This window comes from Lissotriton helveticus, chromosome 12 (assembly GCF_964261635.1).
Source record: "Lissotriton helveticus chromosome 12, aLisHel1.1, whole genome shotgun sequence".
Lineage (NCBI taxonomy): Eukaryota > Metazoa > Chordata > Amphibia > Caudata > Salamandridae > Lissotriton > Lissotriton helveticus.
This window is the reverse complement of record NC_136073.1, coordinates 737,726,057-737,744,606: the sequence shown is the minus strand read 5'-3', so window position 1 is coordinate 737,744,606 and position 18,550 is coordinate 737,726,057. Positions and strand designations below refer to the sequence as shown.

General features: G+C 40.7%; 1 protein-coding gene across 2 annotated transcripts in view; it reads right to left on the bottom strand.

Annotated features, from left to right (window-relative positions):
* OTUD7B (OTU deubiquitinase 7B) overlaps window positions 1-18,550 on the bottom strand; it is a 395,374-nt gene that overhangs the window by 15,101 nt on the left and 361,723 nt on the right. For both annotated transcript variants that reach the window (XM_078670064.1, XM_078670063.1), the window contains exon 10: window positions 4,905-4,989. In XM_078670064.1, the coding sequence (XP_078526190.1) occupies window positions 4,905-4,989 (85 nt within the window). The remainder of the gene's footprint in view (window positions 1-4,904; window positions 4,990-18,550) is intronic.

The window sequence follows — 18,550 nt, the reverse complement described above, 5'->3', positions numbered from 1 at the left end:
GCATCCAGGGGATCAATTTGATTATTGTTGCAATAAATGGCAAATCTCTTCCATTTAGCAGCATAACAAGCTCTGGTAGTAGCCAGATCGCCAGATTCAGTTGATTTGGGTCTGGATGTCTGATTTCTCCATGGTTCTGCATTAGCAGGGATGGTGTCAGGCGTAACTTTTGATGTGGAACTAGAGAGAGTTCTAGCAGTGTGGTGAACCACGGTTGGCGTGCCCATGTGGGAGCCACCAGGATGAATTTGAGAGACTGTTGCCTGAGCTTGCGCACTACTAATGGTATTAGTGGTAGTGGTGGAAAAGCGTACGCAAATCTGCCTGACCAATTCATCCATATCGCATTGCCCTTGGACAGCTGGCGTGGGAACCTGGCGGCGAAGGTTGGACATTTTGCGTTTTCGTGTGTGGCGAACAGATCTATGTCTGGATGACCCCACTTGTGAAAGAATGGTTGAAGAACTTGCTGATGTAGTTCCCATTCGTGAATTTGTTGTGTCTGCCGACTCAACAGATCTGCTATCTGATTGTGAATTCCTGGAAGGTGCTCTGATAACAGATATATGTTTTGTGGAATGGTCCATCTCCAAATGTTCTGTGCGAGCTGGGACAGTTGTAGAGAGTGTCCCCCCCCTGTTTTTGTATATAATACATAGCTGTCATGTTGTCCGTCCGGATTAAGACAGCTTTGGCTTGTACTTGAACTTGGAAAGTTTTGAGTGCTAAGAATATTGCTAGCAGCTCTAGGTGGTTGATATGGAGCAGTCTTTGTTGAGTGGTCCATTGTCTTTGAGTTGTATGATGTAAGAGATGGGCTCCCCATCCTATGCAAGATGCGTCTGCTGTGAGTACTATTTGTGGAACTGGTTCGAGGAACGGCGGCCCTTTTGTCAGGTTTTTGGTGTTGCACCACAGCAGAGAGCGATGTGTGCGGCTGTCTACCAACACCAGGTCTGTTAGGTGCCCTTGAGCCTGATTCCACTGTTGTGCTAGACATTCCTGTAATGGACGCATCTGTAATCTTGCATATGGTACTATGAAGATGCAAGATGCCATCATGCCTATTAGTCTCGTGAACATTTTGGCTTGCAGAGATTGTTGTTGTTGGAAGACTGTGACTAAGGCTTGAATGCTCTGTATCCTTGCTGGACTGGGATAAGCTAGAGCTGTAGACGTGTTTTTATTGTAGCCCCTAGATACTGATGTATATGAGAGGGCTGCAGGTGCGACTTGGTGTAGTTGATTGTGAACCCCAAGTTGTGAATTGAATTGTCTGGTGTGTGTGGTGAACACACTGATTGAATGACTTGGCTTTTATGAGGGAAGACATGTATTTGTTGTCTCCTGAGATGTGCTGCTACTACTGCTAGGCACTTTGTGAATACTCTTGGTGCTGTTGTAACCCCGAATGGAAGGACTTTGAACTGATAATGTTGTCCTTCCAGTACAAACCTTAGATACTTTCTGTGGGCAGGATGCATAGGAATGTGAAAGTAGGCGTCCTTTAGATCTAGTGCTATAAGGAAATCGCCTTGTTGCAGCAGTGGGAGCACTTGTTGCAAAGTGATCATATGGAAATGATGTGACTGTATGTAGTAATTGAGGGGCCTGAGGTCTAGAATTGGCCTTAGGGTCCCGTCCTTTTTGGGTATTAGAAAATACAGCGAGTAAACTCCTGTTCCTTAGTGTTGTAAAGGAACTATTTCTATTGCGTCCTTTTGAAGAAGCGACAGGACTTCTTGTTTGAGCAGAGTAAGGTGTTCTGCAGACATTGGACGCTGTCTGGGTGGTATGTGTGGAGGGGTTGCTGTAAGTTCCAGGCAGTAGCCATGCTGGATAATATGTCTTACCCACTTGTCTGTTGTGATTGAATTCCAGACAGGTAGGAACTGTGTTAATCTGCCCCCTACAGGAGTGGAATGCTGTTGGGGGAGCAGAGGAAATCACTGTTTTGTGGTGGAAGAGGTTCGATTATTGTTGTTATCTCGACCTCTTCCTTTGTTGTTGTTTCCTCTACATCCGCCTCTAAAATAACCTTTGTTAGAGGATGTTTGTGTGTTTGACTTGAAGGATGTTGTGTTGTCTGCTCCTGTCTGTTTGGAGCCTCCTCTGTAAACGGAGCGATGAAAGGAACTTTTAGTTTGTGTAGACTGTAAAGTTCCCATAGATTTGGCAGTGTCTGTATCCTTCAAGTGTTGTGTCTACCTCTGGACCAAACAATTCATTTTGATTAAATGGTTGATTTAAAATGGTAGTTTGCACTTCCTGTTTAAATCCTGAAATGCGTAGCCACGCATGTCTTATAAGTAGGACACTAGTATTTACAGCTCTTGACGCAGTGTCTGCCACATCAAGTGCACACTTGATTGATGCATTTGAAATTAGCTTGCCTTCTTGTATAAGGTCGTTTGCCAGCGCCCTATATTGGTCAGGTAGATGTTCTAGTAATTTCTCTAACTGATCATAGTGAGCCCTATCATATCTTGAAAGGAGGGCTTGTGTGTTGGCTATACGCCATATATTGGTAGCTTGCGCAGCTATTCTTTTGCCTGAGGCATCAATTACTTTAGATTCTTTGTCCGGTGGGGGCCCCTCACCTGACGTTTGTGAATTTGCCCTTTTTCTAGCATTTGATACGACTAGTGAATCTAATGGTAGTTGTCCTTTAATGTAGGCTGGATCTGCTGGATCTGCTGGTGCAGGCCTATATTTTTTCTCAATTCTAGGGTTTAAAATCCTATTATGCACAGGGTCTTTAAATATCTCTGGTGCGTGTTCGATGACCCCTTTAATCATAGGAAGAATTTGAACAGATCTTTGTGATTGCTCAAATGTGTCTAACATAAAATCTTCCTCTGCCTCATCAGAATGCATAGTGACCCCATGGTACATTGCAACTCTGTTCAACAGGTGCCCAAAACTAATGTTATCTTCTGGGGGAGAAGGTTTTGATGGGTATAGCTGTGGGTCAGGAATATCTGGTGCAACCTGTGGGTCCCAGTCTGTATCATCTGTAGGGTATGGGAAAGGCTCATCTGGGTCTATCCCCCTAACTAAACTATACTCATCATCATTTTGAGGTCAGTGTGGAGACAGAAAAGGAGAAATTGGAGGAGAAATCTGTGGTGAATTGTTAAGAGGAACCGGAGATGAAGGAGGAGGAAGTATAGGAGAAGAAGGGTGCATAGGAGATATGGCAGAGTCCTTCTTCTTGCCAGGTACTACAGGTGTAGGTGTTGTATCTGCCTTCCTCTTCTTGTGTGGTTTAGTGGATACAGCACCTGTTTTTGGGTCAATGTAGATCTTCTTTTGCAGAGGATCAGGTTGGAAAAGTTATTCTTCTTGTGGAACCTTTGTCGGTGACAATTTTTTCGGGTCCGAACGAGGTTGCGGTTTGTCTTTCGCATTAGGAGGTGTTACAGTGTCCCTTGGCCTAGTTTTCGGCACCGACGGTGTTGTTTTCGGTGTCGTAGGCTGTTTCGAGTGCTTGGGCGCATCGGAATCAGGCCTTGTAGGTTTGGGTACTGAAGACGATGGCTTCGGAGTAGAAGCTGGTCTCTTCGGCTTTGAGGCGTCGGACGCTGGCTTCATACCTTTGTCTTTAGAAGTCGACGGTTTCGGGGCCGAGGCTTCTTTCGGTTTTCGTGCCGATGGAGCGGGTGGGATCGGCACGTGCGGCTTGCTCGGTAAGGAGCTGCCGGAAGGCTTATGTATTTTCTTCGGAGCCGGGCTCGATGGCGGGGCTTTAGAAGTGTCTTTTCGGTCGCGACTGGGCCCAGGAGGCGGAGCGTTGACCTTTGCCTTCGGTTTGGGTGCTGTATGTGGTGCAGGAGCAGTAGTACTCACGCGCTGACCCGATGGTATTGAGTCGTCGGAGTCGTCTGCCTCTGATACAACGATTTAGAGATCATCGGAATCTTCTTCTGGAACGAGCAGAACCTCCTCGTCGAAGATATCCACCGGTTCGAAAGGACGCGCAGGCTGTACAGCGGGATTCGTCGTGTTATGGCGAAAAGCACAGATTACATACCCTGTGTTGGTCACTGTGTGGAAACTTCGCTCCACACCCAGGGCATTTTTTGAATGCCGTCCTTTCCATGAGGTGTAGGCATCACGGCGTGGATAGGCCCAACGGCCCGCGTCGACAACCGGAATCGAGCTGATGAAGTCGAAACAATGTTATTCGATATCGAAGGTAGTTAGGTAAAGTTTTGATAAGTTTTTGCGCTTCGAAGTACTTGAAAAGTAGATCTGTAGCCGGAGCGGAAAAAATTCATCCGAACCCAGTGGCAGAAAAAAACAATCGGAGCCGATGCCCATGCGCACTATTGTCCAAGGGAGGAGTCACATATCTCGTGCCTACAAATGACTTCTTCCAAGACGACAACAACATGCAATCATCCGAGCCCAACACCAGGTGGCGATCTAATGCTAAGTGTACAATCTGCAGCTCATATGCCTTGAAAATATATATATATATATATATATATATATATATGTAACTCCATATATATGGTTTGATAACTCACACCCTTGTCAAAGGGACCAAAAAGGAGTGTTCCCTTCATTACCATCTTAGTAAATTGCATTAATGCCATACAAATGTTACAGGGAGTGTACAAAACCGTCTCAAGGGCATGCATTATGCCAGAATATATCACTGCTATAGTCGTTATGGTGAAAGATTTTACTGGGAGAAAGCTTCCACCATCAATAAACTAATCTCTAAATGATATTTTGATGGCAACTGCTCACAAAAACATATGGAGACAGGTGACAAGCGCAATATGATAAAAACGAGCTAAAGTCACATGACTCTCCGACCATACATCTTTATCAACAGCACATACCATGAACTAAAACCCAATAGTATATCATAAAAAAACGTATTCACACCTTACCTGCATTTCACAAGGCAATGTGATCCATGTAACAGTCATATAGCTGTGCAGAAGATTTAATTTTGCTTCCAGTGATAGGGTCACGCTGCAGAAAAGTGTAAAATGTAGAATTGTAAATTAAATGTTCATCACACTGAGTGATCAACAGCCTGGAGAAGGAACAGGATCCAAGGCACCCAGCAGTCAAACCAACAGTGAACACATATTCAAGTGAAAAACAAGTAATTTCAACAGGTTTTCCAAATGCCACTTCGATGGTATCCTAGCCATGATGACTTTAACCACCTTCTATCAATGGTAATTCTATTCGATCCACTCTGGCAATTACATCTATGTGTTTCTTAGATGTTGAGGTTGAATACATTTGGGATTTCTGTGAGGCACTCAAGCGTGCACGCTGTTAAGCCTTCAAAAGGAGGAAGGGTGTGGCGTCGTGTTGGTGGGAGTGAGAAGGAAATAGATGGCAAATTACAAAATCAGTTCAAGTAACCATCCCCCCTCATCAAAAAGATGAATGCCGACCAGAGTGATCTCAACACTACAGGCCCATAACTAACCTCCCCCTTCTAGCTAAAATCATCAAAAAATGCATGCTTGCACAACTCAACACCCACGTTGAATAATGCAACTTACAGGACACCTATCAGTCAGGTTTCAGGAAAGGCTGCAGTACAGACACTGCCTTATTGAATCTCACTGACGATCTTCACAGATATCTGGACGAAGGACAGGCCAGCCTCCTAGTCCTCCTCAATTATCAGCCGCCTTCGACACTGTCAACCATGACATCCTCCTAAACACCCTCTTGTAGACAGCTGGCATCAATGGAATGGTCCTTCAATGGTTCACCTCCTTCCTAAATAGACGCACACAGCTTGTCAAATTCAACAACAAATCTCAAGTGAAACGCCAGTCTCCCAAGGTCTCTTGCAAGGGTCAACCCGATCCCCTGCCCTATTCAACCTCTATATGGAACCTCTTGCAGCATGCCGGAATTGCCTACCACCAATAGGAGGATGACACCAAACTCTACATGAAAATCTCATCAGTCAAGGACATCTAGCACCTATATAACACTCTGCACACAGTTCAAGCATGGCTAACCAGCAACCACCTCAAACTCAACCCCAGCAAAACAGAACTCCTCCTCATCCAACCCAAAGAAAAATCCTCTCTCGTAACTAGCTGGCTCATTAGTATCACTGCACTAAACTGTAAACTGTCCATCTCTAACTCTGTCAAATCACTGGGAATCACACTTGACAGTCACATAAGAATGAAGGAGCATATTAAGTCCTTTGCGAAAAGTGCGAGCCACTCGCTGACATTCCTAATGAAAATCAAACCCTACACACCCAGCGATAACCTTAAGACTGTGGTGCAAGCCCTTACCCTCCCCAAGCCGGACTATGGGAATGCAACTATCACGGTCACCACAAAAACATATGTAGCCCCTCTGAAAGCAACACTCCACGCTGCAGCCAGGTTAGTATTAGGAGAGAAGCGACATTCCCACATCACCCTCACACACAAAAGGCTCAACTGGCTCCCAATATACACAAGAGCAATATTCAAAACTGCATGTATACCTCACAAAGCTCTTCACATGGATAAACCAAACTACTTCTTAAATAAGCCAGACAAAAGAGCCTCTATGAAGCACTAACAGCCTCCACCTGATTCCGCCCAACTTCAAGAAAGAGAAATCACGCGCCTGCTCCTTCTCGGGGAATTCCCCAAGAATCTGGAACGCACTACCTCAAAACTTACACGATAGTCACCCTTTTCCCCATTTCAAGGTGAAACAAACTCCTACTCAGAGCTGTTTGAGCATGCCTCTCAAAGCTCTGACAGACCTGTGCTCAACACACAAAGTCAAGACCAACCTCTGCTCCAATATCTAGGGGAAATCCCACAGGACTCCACTCCCAAGCCACCAAGAGGCTTCCAGCAAAATTTCTCACCCACCCAACCATAGCGCACGTCTTAGCTCATTGTAAACACCTGGTCCTTTCAATGTCAACTTACCCCTGGGTAACCTCTGTGCAAATATATCTATGCAATGTTAAAACACTGTGTGTGTTTGAGTAATGGTAAAATATATATTTATATATAGATTATGCTACTTACCCAGTAAGCATCTGTTCTTGGTATGTAGTGCTGTAGATGCACATGCTTTGCATAAGTCCACCATCTGCTGTTGAGCCAGGATGATTACTAGTTGTCTATGAAGAATTCTTTTGTCACGAGAAAATGTGACTCCTTCCTTTCGGTAACAATGCGCATAGGCATCAACTCCATTTTTAGATTGTTTTGTAGCCAACGGGGGAGAATGGAGTTGGAAACAGTGTAGATATGTGATGACCATGCAAATAATGTAAATAAATGTAAACTACCAACCACACAGATATCCGGATGGAGCGAGGGCGCACGTCAATCTACAGAACTGCATGCCAAGAACAGATGCTTACTGGGTAAGTAACATAATCTGTTCAAGGAATGTGGGGCTGTAGATACACATGCCTTGCACAGACTGTAAAGCAGTTCCTCTCCTAAAGCAGTGAGTGGCTATGCTGTGGGGATTGGAGTTGTTTGAAATAAAGTACAGCCTATCCAACATTAAGACTGTTGTTGTGCTGCTATATCCACACAATAATATTTAGTACACAATCAAATTCAAGAGACTTTTGGAAAATGATAGTTTATCACAATCGACTGAAACTTTATCATCTACAGTAAGTGAAGCAGATTGGATCAATTTTTTTAACAACACACCTAAATACTAACTGGGAAATGTCACAAAAGGCCACTACGGCTAAATAGCAGATAAGCTAACAAAAAATGTTGATTATAAAATTGACATAACAAAAAATAAAGTATACAAACTAATTAAAAAAACATAAATACGGTGTTCCAGGTCCCAACGGGATTCCTTTTGTATTATACAAATAAAATCCCGCCCTTTGGGCAGATTATCCCACTATTGTATTCAAGAAATCTGTCGAGTCATCAACAATACCAGAAACATGGAAGGGGTCATTAATATCACAAATATCCCAAAAAAGTGAACAGGTTCAGCCTGGCAACCACCAACTAATTACCCTACAAGACACAGATGCCAAACGTTTTGCAGGAGTCCCACTGTCAAAACTATTGGCGTGGGCCAACAATAATTAAATAATTCCACCAAATCAATCGGGGTTCATGCAAGGATTGGGAATCAAACAAATATTTTAGTTTGATCAGTTTTAATGGATAAATATATAGCAAAGAAGTAACTGTTATATTTGTGTTTTGTGGATTTTAAATCAGCTTTCGATTATGTGCAAAGGCAGTTACTTTGGCAAAGTTAAAAGAGCAAGAAATACCATATTCCCGCTTACCTCCGATTCAATTACTCTATTCAAATACTTGGGTTAGAATTCGGTGAGGTGAGGGCTCGTGTGTCTCGAAGAAAATTGCAACTTCAATGGGCCTAAAGCAAGGGTGCGTTCTGGCCCCCATTGCTTTTTAATCTATTTATAGCAGACATAACGCAAGTGATGGACGAGGTAAATGCCTATCCACCAAAATTAGCTAGCACTTATATATCAAACCTATTATATGCAAATGATGTCATCATATTAAGTCAGACAAAGGTTGGCCTAAAACGCCTGACAAATAGGATATCAAGGTATACCCAAATAAATGGTATGGTTATAAAGTAAACCAAGACAAAAAATATGGAGGTTACCAAAAAAACAAGGTTAAAGTATAAGCACAAATGGTTTCTCCAAACCTTGCATATGGAACAAGAAAGATCATATAGATATCTGGGAGTACTATTCAATGATAATGGATCATTTCATCCACATAAGGTTGATCTACAAAAACGAACTAACATGTTATTGTCAGCATTTAGAACCTTACAGAAGTCCCTAGGGGTCCGAGTTATTACTAACGCTAACGTAGGGTAGCAAAGCTTTGTGTGGTAAAGATGCTATAACCACCAATAATGCTGTGATGAAATTTTTTAAATCACTCTTTCACCTTAAACACAATGCACCGGCCGCAGAAATTAGATTAGAATTTGGACTAACAATTCAGCTAATTGCACGAAAAGGCCATTTTATAAAAGCCAGGAAAAGAATTAAAACGGACACTGTAAATCAAATGTCCAATTTGTTACGGCAGGAAATACAAATAAATCAGTCTCAATTTTGGAAATATTTACACGCCACCTTAGATGAATATTCGGCGGACATGATCTCGGACATGCCAAAAACTGCACAGTCATTAAAAAAAGTTAGGAATAAAACTACAAAGCATCTATCGTTGTATAAAGATAAAGCCTCATTTGTAAAAAGAACGCATGCATGGTCACTAATGAAGGGGTATACCAAAACGAAAGTTCAATCATATTTAGAAACTCCTTTGTCTTTAAAACATTTTTCTAAAAGCCCGTTTTGGCCTTTTCCCAGGATTATATCTCTTGTAATGCCTTGGCTTCGAACAATGGAACTGATACCTTGTCGCTTATGTAAAATGGGAGAGGAGAACATTATTCATTTGCTCTGTATATGCCCAAAATTAAAAAATGAAAGAAGAACTTTACTTAAGTGGCATTTTAATTCCAGTGGAATACTAACCTGTAGACAAGCACTCATAAGATGTCACAAAATCAGATGTTATAGCTCTGAATTCAGCTTTTGTAAAGTTGTTTTATTAATAATAAGAAAGAAATTAGACCCGCAAGATTAATCTATAGGATAACATAGGATGTATATATTAACTATATTTGTATTATGGGGTCTGCATTATTAAGTGTTGATATGTCTCACTGTATGGATGATTTTGATACATTTATTAATCAATGTTTTTATTATCCTTAAGCCAGATTTTATTATATTTATTACATTAGGAATTATTGTTTTTATGTATTATAAGATTTTAAATAATCAAACAAAAAATGAAATGAAAATAAGGTTTAGTAAATGTAAGTGGTGTATACCAAGTTGCTGCTTTACATATTTCAGCAATTGGAATGAATGTTCCCTAAAACAAAACATAGAAGCACCAACTTTTCTAGTGGAGTGGGCTTTAAGGGTAACTAGCAGCTGTTGTTTAGATTTAGCAAAACATGTTTGGATACATTTAACTATCCATCTAGCAATTCAATTTTTTGAAATTGTCCTTCCAGTGTGTAGAGGTGACAAATCAACAAATAGTTGCTTTGTCTTCCTGAAACTTTTAGTTCTGTCAATATAATACATGAAAGCTCTTTTAACACCCAAAGTATGAAGAGCTCTTTCTGACACAGTGTTTGGGTTTGGAAAGAATACAGGCAATTCAATAGATTGGTTCATATGAAAGGAGAGTCAACGACAAATGAAGATCAATGCACACACAACCGGTGTACGCATGGCTGAATCGGTACAAATCGACCTATAATAATATCTTATGTGGCCTGATATCTTCAATGGTCACAAGACCAAGGAGAGAAAGGTCAAGGCAAAAGAACCAGCACCAGTTATAGTGATGTATAGTAGCTATAATATAGCAGAGTGGCCTAGGTGCAAAAAACCCAAGACGTGACCTTCATAAGTCTTGCGAAAGATGGGTAGAACCCACCAAACCAACTTCTAACACATTGGTCTTGCACTCTAGAAACAGTGATTGATTAGTAACTGGCAGCTATTAGTGTCCACAATTCAAGCACAAACACAAAATTTAATATTCCCAGATAACAAATCAATCATCAGTGCGAGTTGATTGTAGTGAAAGATTTTTTTTCTGTTATTTCTTGAAAAATTTCATAAAAGCACTCCACGATATAAACAAGACTGCAGTGCTTTTATGAAATGTTTCAAGAAATAAAAGAATAAAAGAAATCTGTCATTTACTAATCAACTACTGTTTCTAGAGTGCAAGACCAATGTGTTAGAAGTATATCTTCAATGTTATAGTACTGTAGACCAAGATACGGTCGATATGTATATGTTTGCAAATCCTAAGCCTGGGAGTGGCGACGAACAGGGGAAAGCTCTGCGTTGAAGCAGAACGGACATTTGTAAAAATGTGACTTCTCTATAGTCTGTATAATGCTTGCGGTTATTGCAATAATTTTGTATATTAACAAAAAATCTTAAAACGGATCAAACAAAAAGAAATGAACAGAGAGACAACTTTTGGAAGTAAGTTTGGGTTTGTCCTTAAGACAACTTTATTCTTGTGCAATTGGAAAAAAGGTTCTTCTAATGTTAATGCCTTGAGTTCACCAATTCGTCTAAGTGAAGTGACTGCTATTAAAAAGGCCACTTTCCAAGATAAAAACTATAGTGGACATGAATGCAAAGGCTCAAAAGGAGGACCCATGAGCATTGTTAGGACAACATTAAGGTTCCAAATTGGTGCTGGTACTAGCCTAGGCGGAATAATTATTTTAAGTCCCACCATGAAAGCTTTAATGACTGATTCTTTAAATAAAGATGTATGTTGCAAATTTTATAGAAAAGCAGCACTTGCAGCTAAATGTAGTCATATAGAAGTATAGGCAAGACCTGATGTTTGTAGCTGTAAAAGATAACAAATAAGTTTGAACTTGTACATCAAATGGATTAAAATGTTTGGTTTGACGGTAAATAACAACCCTTTTCCATTTTGCCGCGTAACATTGTCTAGTTGTTGGTTTACAAGCTCTCTTAAGAACATCCATACAATTATGTGTAAGATTAAGCTACCAAAACTCTGACTTCAGGAGCCATATTGCAAGGTTCATCTTTTTGGGGTTGGGATGTCTTACTTCTCTATGGTTCTGTGTGAGAAAGGCTGGGTGGAGGGGAAACTTCTCGTGTCGCACCTGAGAAAGTTCCAGTAGGATGGTAAATCATGGTTGATGAGCCCATGTGGGTGCCACTAGTAATAGTGTGAGTGATGTTTGTCTTAACTTCCTGACCACAAATGGAAGTAGTGGGAGAGGGAAAAGTGCATGCAAATATCCCTGACCAATTGATCCATAGGGCATTGCACTTGGGTAGACGTTGTGGTAATCTGGCTGCGAAGTTTTGGTATTTTGCGTTTTCTGGTGTTGTAAATAGGTATATTTGAGGAAACGCCCAACTGCGAAAGTATGTAAGTAGGACTCTGGGTTGAAGTTCCCACTCGTAGACTTGCTGCTGCGTCCTGCTGAGGAGGTCTGCAACTTGATTGCTTGTCCCTGGGACATGTTCCACTAAGAGACAGATGTGATGTAGAGCTAAACATCTGTGCTAGGCGTGATAGCTAAAAGAGAGTGCCGCCCCCCCCCCCCTTTGTAATTAATACATTGTCATATTGTCCATCCGGACTAGGGCAACTTTGTTTTTTAGGTGAGTTAGGAATGCTGTCAATGCTAGGTGAACAACTTGAAAATTGAGGTAGTTGATGTGGATACTCTGGTGTTGTATATCCCATGTATAGATGTTTCAGATGGGCTCTACAATCTGCAAGGCAGGCATCTGCTGTTAGAATGACTTGGGGAACAGGGTCTAGAAACAACCACCCCTTGCATTTCGGTCCAAAGACACCTTTCTTAGATTTGGAGGTGGAGGCTCCTGCTGACAGCCGTTCTTTCGCTGCCGAGCCTGAAGGCGTGGGTTCCGAATATGATTTTGGGTGCGCATCATGGCTTTTATGCAGCGGTGGCCCATGAGCAAGTTTTTCAGTGGAAAGTGATTTTTTTTGTTTCAGATCAGGGGCAGAGTTACTCACAATCCGACGTTCTTGGAAGGATTCTACCACTTCAGAGTCTTGTTCCTGTAGATGGATACTGATCCTTTTTGGCCTTCAGATGCCTCCTCATTTTGGGGTGGCACTGCGGACAAAAACGGAACGGGGCAGTTCATTAGCAGATCATATTCCGACCCATCGAAGATATTCGAGATGTATTATAAATTTCCCGATAGAGACAATACTGTAGAATGTAGCTAACTAGCTAACGGAACGGAGCCCGAAATGACAATCTCGAGCCAGAGCGAGAGGTAGTTCATCTGAAACAGTCGGTGGAAAAAAAACAATCTAAAGATGGAGCTGATGCCCCCTGAGCATTGTTACCGAAGAGAGGAGTCACATTGCCTTGTGACTCAAAAAGAATTCTTCGAAGAAAAACAACTTGTAATAATCCGAGCAAAAACACTAGACGGCGGACTTATGCAAAGCATGTGTTTCTACAGCCACACATGCCTTGAACATGTATGCATACACACTGCATCTACCCCAATAATGTAGCAGTTTCGGAACCTTTTGCCTCATGCATCTCGTCTAAGCACGCAGCAGCCCGATGTTAATCTTTTGGTACTATTTAGGGTTACCTACCCCAAGTGTAACTGTAGGCAAATGTATCTATGCACTCTTAAAATGTTATATATACAATATTGCTGCTTCTACCTCAACAATCTATCTGCTATTGAGCCCAATGCTACTGGTATATTCGCTAACGTCCTGCCTCAATGTCTTTTTGCCTACCCAAGTATGTGAAATATGATGCGCTGTTAAAAGAACACTTTTTTTTAGCTGTCTCTAACTAAGAAATGCCTTAGTTATTTTGCCTATGTATTACCTTTATGTCGTTTTGCCCATATGCCTGCACCAATCATACTATTAAGTGCTGCTAAAACAAATTATGGAGTTATAAGCTGTATCTACCTCAAAAAAGTATCCACTACTATTCCCAACTAAGCTGTATCTACCTCAAAAAAGTATCCACTACTATTCCCAACACCATCAATTGGTTTGCCTATGTACTGCCTTTCTGCCTGTTATGTCTACCCCAATATGTATAATGGAAACCTCGAAATTACCACCTTGTAAACATTGTGAAGCGCTCTGATGGCTTTGGGTCAAGTTCGAGTCATGTAAAACTCTACAAATAAATAAATAGGACCAGGATTTGTACACAAGGTGGAACCATTGGGTTTTCAAAACCTTCTAAACTTACAACAATCATGTTTAAGGCAGTGTTAGACATTAAGGGACCTTAAAAGTTCAGGGACCTATAACCAAAGTGAATGTACTTTGGATGGTGAATAGGCAGTAGGTTTGGACAGCCAATGTAGGTTGCCCAGAAACTTGACAGAACAGAGTGCACTGTGAGATAAGAAGATGATTTCCCTTGAAGTATTTCGATAGTCAGGCAAGCAGATCTCAGAGTGGATATGGTATCAGAACATATTTACTAAAGTTTCTATAGCCTGGGATATGCGCAGCTATCTGACAAGAGATGTACTCCATATGTGTAGTTAATGGAATCTATGAATGCAATGACGCATGAAAACGTTTTTCAAAATAGCGATGAGTACCACTAAGTAATAGGTGGGATACAATAAATTGATGTTCCGAGAATATAATTATCACCGTACATAAAGCATGGGTCTTCATTCTAGGCACCTATAGATCACTTAACAGCAAAACAAAACGCAATCAAAAAATGGGTATAACAAAATCTTGGATTGGGCATTCAGATTGCAATAAGACCGGCGTAGCCAAGTAGATCAGTGCCAAAAAAGGCCTACGCTGCAATATTCAAGATCCTGAATGCTGAAGACATCATCAAATAGACTGCAATGTTGTTTATATTTTGCGGTGGTGTCCCTATTTATAATAATTCAAGAGTAAGGTATGGAATTAAATGTCACAAATAAGTGGATATAAATGTATAAGACATCAATTTCTGAGTATTCTTCATGACTTCTCAATCTCACAATTCGTTGGAAGGGTAAGATTGCAACTTAAGATGGTGGCAAACTTTTGTTTTCTTAGCAAATGACAAACTTTACATGTGTCACTATAGGATGATTAGTTGAGACAAATGGCTACAACTGAAAAAACAATGTATAAAATGGGAGACCAACTGGCTATTTTTGAGGAGATATGGAATCCATATTTAAACAATCCCCGGCTATTGGTTTCTGTGATCACAAATACTTAGATACTGTTTATATTCATTCATTGTAATTGTAAAATGGATTGTTACTATTTATACTGTTCTTTGGATATCAATATTATGTATTAATAATTGTTTGAGAACAATATGATTATTTTTCCTCTAACAGGTTGCATGCCTCTAGAACTTTATATGTACTATTTGTTTAAATAAATGCTTTCACGTAATATATGATACAAAATGATTATTACCAGCAAGAACATCTCTGACTTACTTAAAGAGATTTAGTGTATGGGCTAGTTGTTTTAATAGTGTTGCGACCTGTAATGGTTATTTTCATTCTAATGTAATCTTGGTTGGATGGTACAGGAATAGCTAATTCATAATAATGGTCTTGAAAAATATTGCAGTATGCTATATATATTTTCTTAAACTCTGCATCATCGATGTAAGCATACATAGAAAAATAAGAAGAGTTAAAAAAAAAAAGGTATGTAGATTGTTTTTACACTAAATTAGATACTGGATCCCTTTGTCAGAGCAAAACATTTAGGAGGAGACATTTATCAGGTCTACTGCCTCAGGGTGATCCGGGATACAGACACCAGTCAGCTGGAGTCTCTATTTGACATAGTCAAAAGCCATGGCATTGAATCTCTTGACGATGGATGCCTTAACACCAAGAAGAGCATCCTCAAAACTGAAGTTTGATGGCAGTACAAAATATAGGTAACTGCTTCATGGTATCCAGTCGTTTAATATGGGATGCAATGAAAGGGAAAGTAACTCCCTCTCCAACATCACCAACTTTGCTCCACAAATCATCCTATACAATTAGAATAAAATGCTTTATATAGGAAACTTTAGGGAGGCTAAAAGAGAGATAGAACCCACTACAGATAATACCATCTATCAACAACTTTCAGAACCAGAGGTCTAATCAATTAAACGTCACTGTGTGGGCACATTGATAACACTGAAGGCTGGGGCTGCCTAGAAGGAAATAAGTAAATGTAACATCTTCTAAACTACAATGCTGCAGGTGGAGTGGATTTAGGCTTGGATGACATAAAATGTTCTTGACACCCTGTGTTGTAGACTTCTGAAAGCTGAGGAATTTCCATTATGGCATAAGAAAAAACATCTCTTTAAAACGAGCAGCCAAGTGACTCTAGAATTTACATATGATGAGCACGAACAAGGTTAATCTAAAGAATCATGACGACCAGGCACGAAGTCCTAAGTGTCCTTGCCATATTACGTACTAATTATACAAATGATTGTAATTAGCAAAAATAAACTTTACCACGGCAAACATTGGAAAAGTACTGACTGTGGCCAGGAATGAGTATTTAACTGGAATGATAGTGTTTTGTATCAGCAGGTAGTGCTCTAACCTATAAAACAAAAGGCACATCGTTATGGACAGAGTAACCTACAGTAGAGACTAAATATGCTACATCTGATGCATCTCTGGAAGCTGCTATATTAGCAGACTGTAAGGCTGTGGAACTGAGAATGGTACATTTGGCTTAACAGATTTCAGGCAGTTTAGCTAAATAACTATGTATTCTTTACAAAGAAGCAAACGGAAATCAAAAGACCAGAGTCACCCTTAGGATGAAGTGCTGCATGAGTAGAAACTCTTCCTCCTGATGGATGAACACAGACAAGAGGGCAGACAAAGTGCACACAAAGCTTTTGTGAGCCATAAGTCAAGTTTTAATAAGGCTAACCTAGTCTTTCCTCTTCTGGAGTACCTTTAAATTGTATAGTAGTAAAACCCATTATTTCTAACGCTTAGTATCAGCAAAAAAACGGGGCTTGAAAAACATGGTTTCTGTTCTTTTTACTACTTTTAAAAGATGCAAGAGAAATGCTCGTGCATCTTGCGGAATTAGAACCAGCAGAACAAGTAGAACATATAGGGAATACCTGAAATAAAGAATACAGACCAGTACCTCAATGCCAGGGAAAACAGAAGACCCACAATTTAGAAAATTAAGGGATGGTATGTATGGCTGCAAGGACAAGTGAAGGAATGGTGAATAAGTCCTTTGTGGAAGACAGCAGTGAATACAAATGAGCCATCAGATAAATAATACACAACAGGACATTACACTATCATGTTTGCAAGGTAAGAAATACTGCTGGAATGATGAAAGTTTCACTACTCACCTTGTAAAACAGGTATGATTTATGTGGTTGTCTTATTGTTGCTTATAGGTAACCCTCGGCCTTAATATGATTTGTCACTTCAATTGGCAAAGTTTCCTAATAAAATGATAATTGGTGGAGATTTGAATTTTATACAAGGCTAGAGATAGACTTAAGTAGGCGCGTGGTCGCTCAATGAAACCCGTAATGTAAGCATTATACTTTTTTTTCTTCCCGCTTTTGCTCTACCTCTAGGATAGACAATTTTCTCACTTCTAAGAATCTGTTGATTACTTCTTCCCCAACCATTTCTAACTCTTTATCAGATCACGTTGCTATTGGTCTAGAGGTGATTTTTTCTGGAGAGACCGGTCCTTCTCAATTGTTGGTTCTCAAATAGAGCCCTTTTAGCTGTAGTCTCTTTTAATTAACAAATGAAGGCTCAGGCTACCTTGTTTTTGGTGGAGAATACTCCTTTTCCATAAACAAAATGTATGGGAGGCATTTATAGCAACTATGCGGGAGGAGAGTTTGCTTATCAGGCTAATTTTGATAAAATAGGACATTTGAAAAGTGGGTAACCATCGGAGGCATTTTCTCTGGCAGAACTTAAGCTCACACAGATAGCTAATCCCTAACATCTCAAAGAAAGAACACTTGCAGAGAATAAGCTACAACATTTTTTGCTGTACAGGCAAATTATAAACAATAGAATATTCAGTCAGCACCTATATGAGGAGGGAGAAGTAATTGGGAGGGCTATTGGCTTAGCTGGTAAGAATTTGACAAGTAAAAAAACTATTTATAAACTTCAGAATCCTTCTACAGGTATTCTGGTGTAAAAATCCCTTCAAATAGAGGGAATGCTTCAACTGCATTTTGCCCCTATTTATGCTGCAGATCTTCATTCCTCTAATGAAGATATAGCTGGATTTCAGACTACTATTGGCCTCCCACGGTTGACAAGTGAAACAGCACAAAACCTTGCACGCCTGATATCCTTATCCCCTCACAGGAACTCTGCGACAACCTAGCAAACTTCTTCCATGACAACATCGTCAACTTCTACAGAAACTTCAAACCCCAGCCCAAGGCAGCCAACTTCTTCAAATACCACAACTTCCCCAATAACACCCCAGACATTCGGCTAACCAAATGGAGTCAGCTCGCCCCACAAGACACCGCCTCCATCAAGAACTCGGTCCACTTAGGGGCCCCAACTGACTCATGCCATCACCACATTTTCAACCTATATGAAGCCAGAATCTGCCCCATACTCCTCAGCACCTTGACCAACATCTCAATTGCCACTGCCACCTTCCTCGAGGACTGGAAACACGCAAAAGCCATCACTGTACTGAAGAAAACATCGGCAGACCCCGGCAAACTCAACTACTGATCTATTTCCCTGCTGCTGTTCCTGACCAAAGTATTAGAAAAAGACAACAACCACCAACTCTCCTCACATCTGGATGAAATCTCCTACTAGATTCCTCTTAATGCAGATTTTGCAGCAACCACTGCACAGAGGCAGCTCTCGTCACGGTTACTTATGACATCTGAGCCCTACTCGACCAAGGAAAGACTGCGG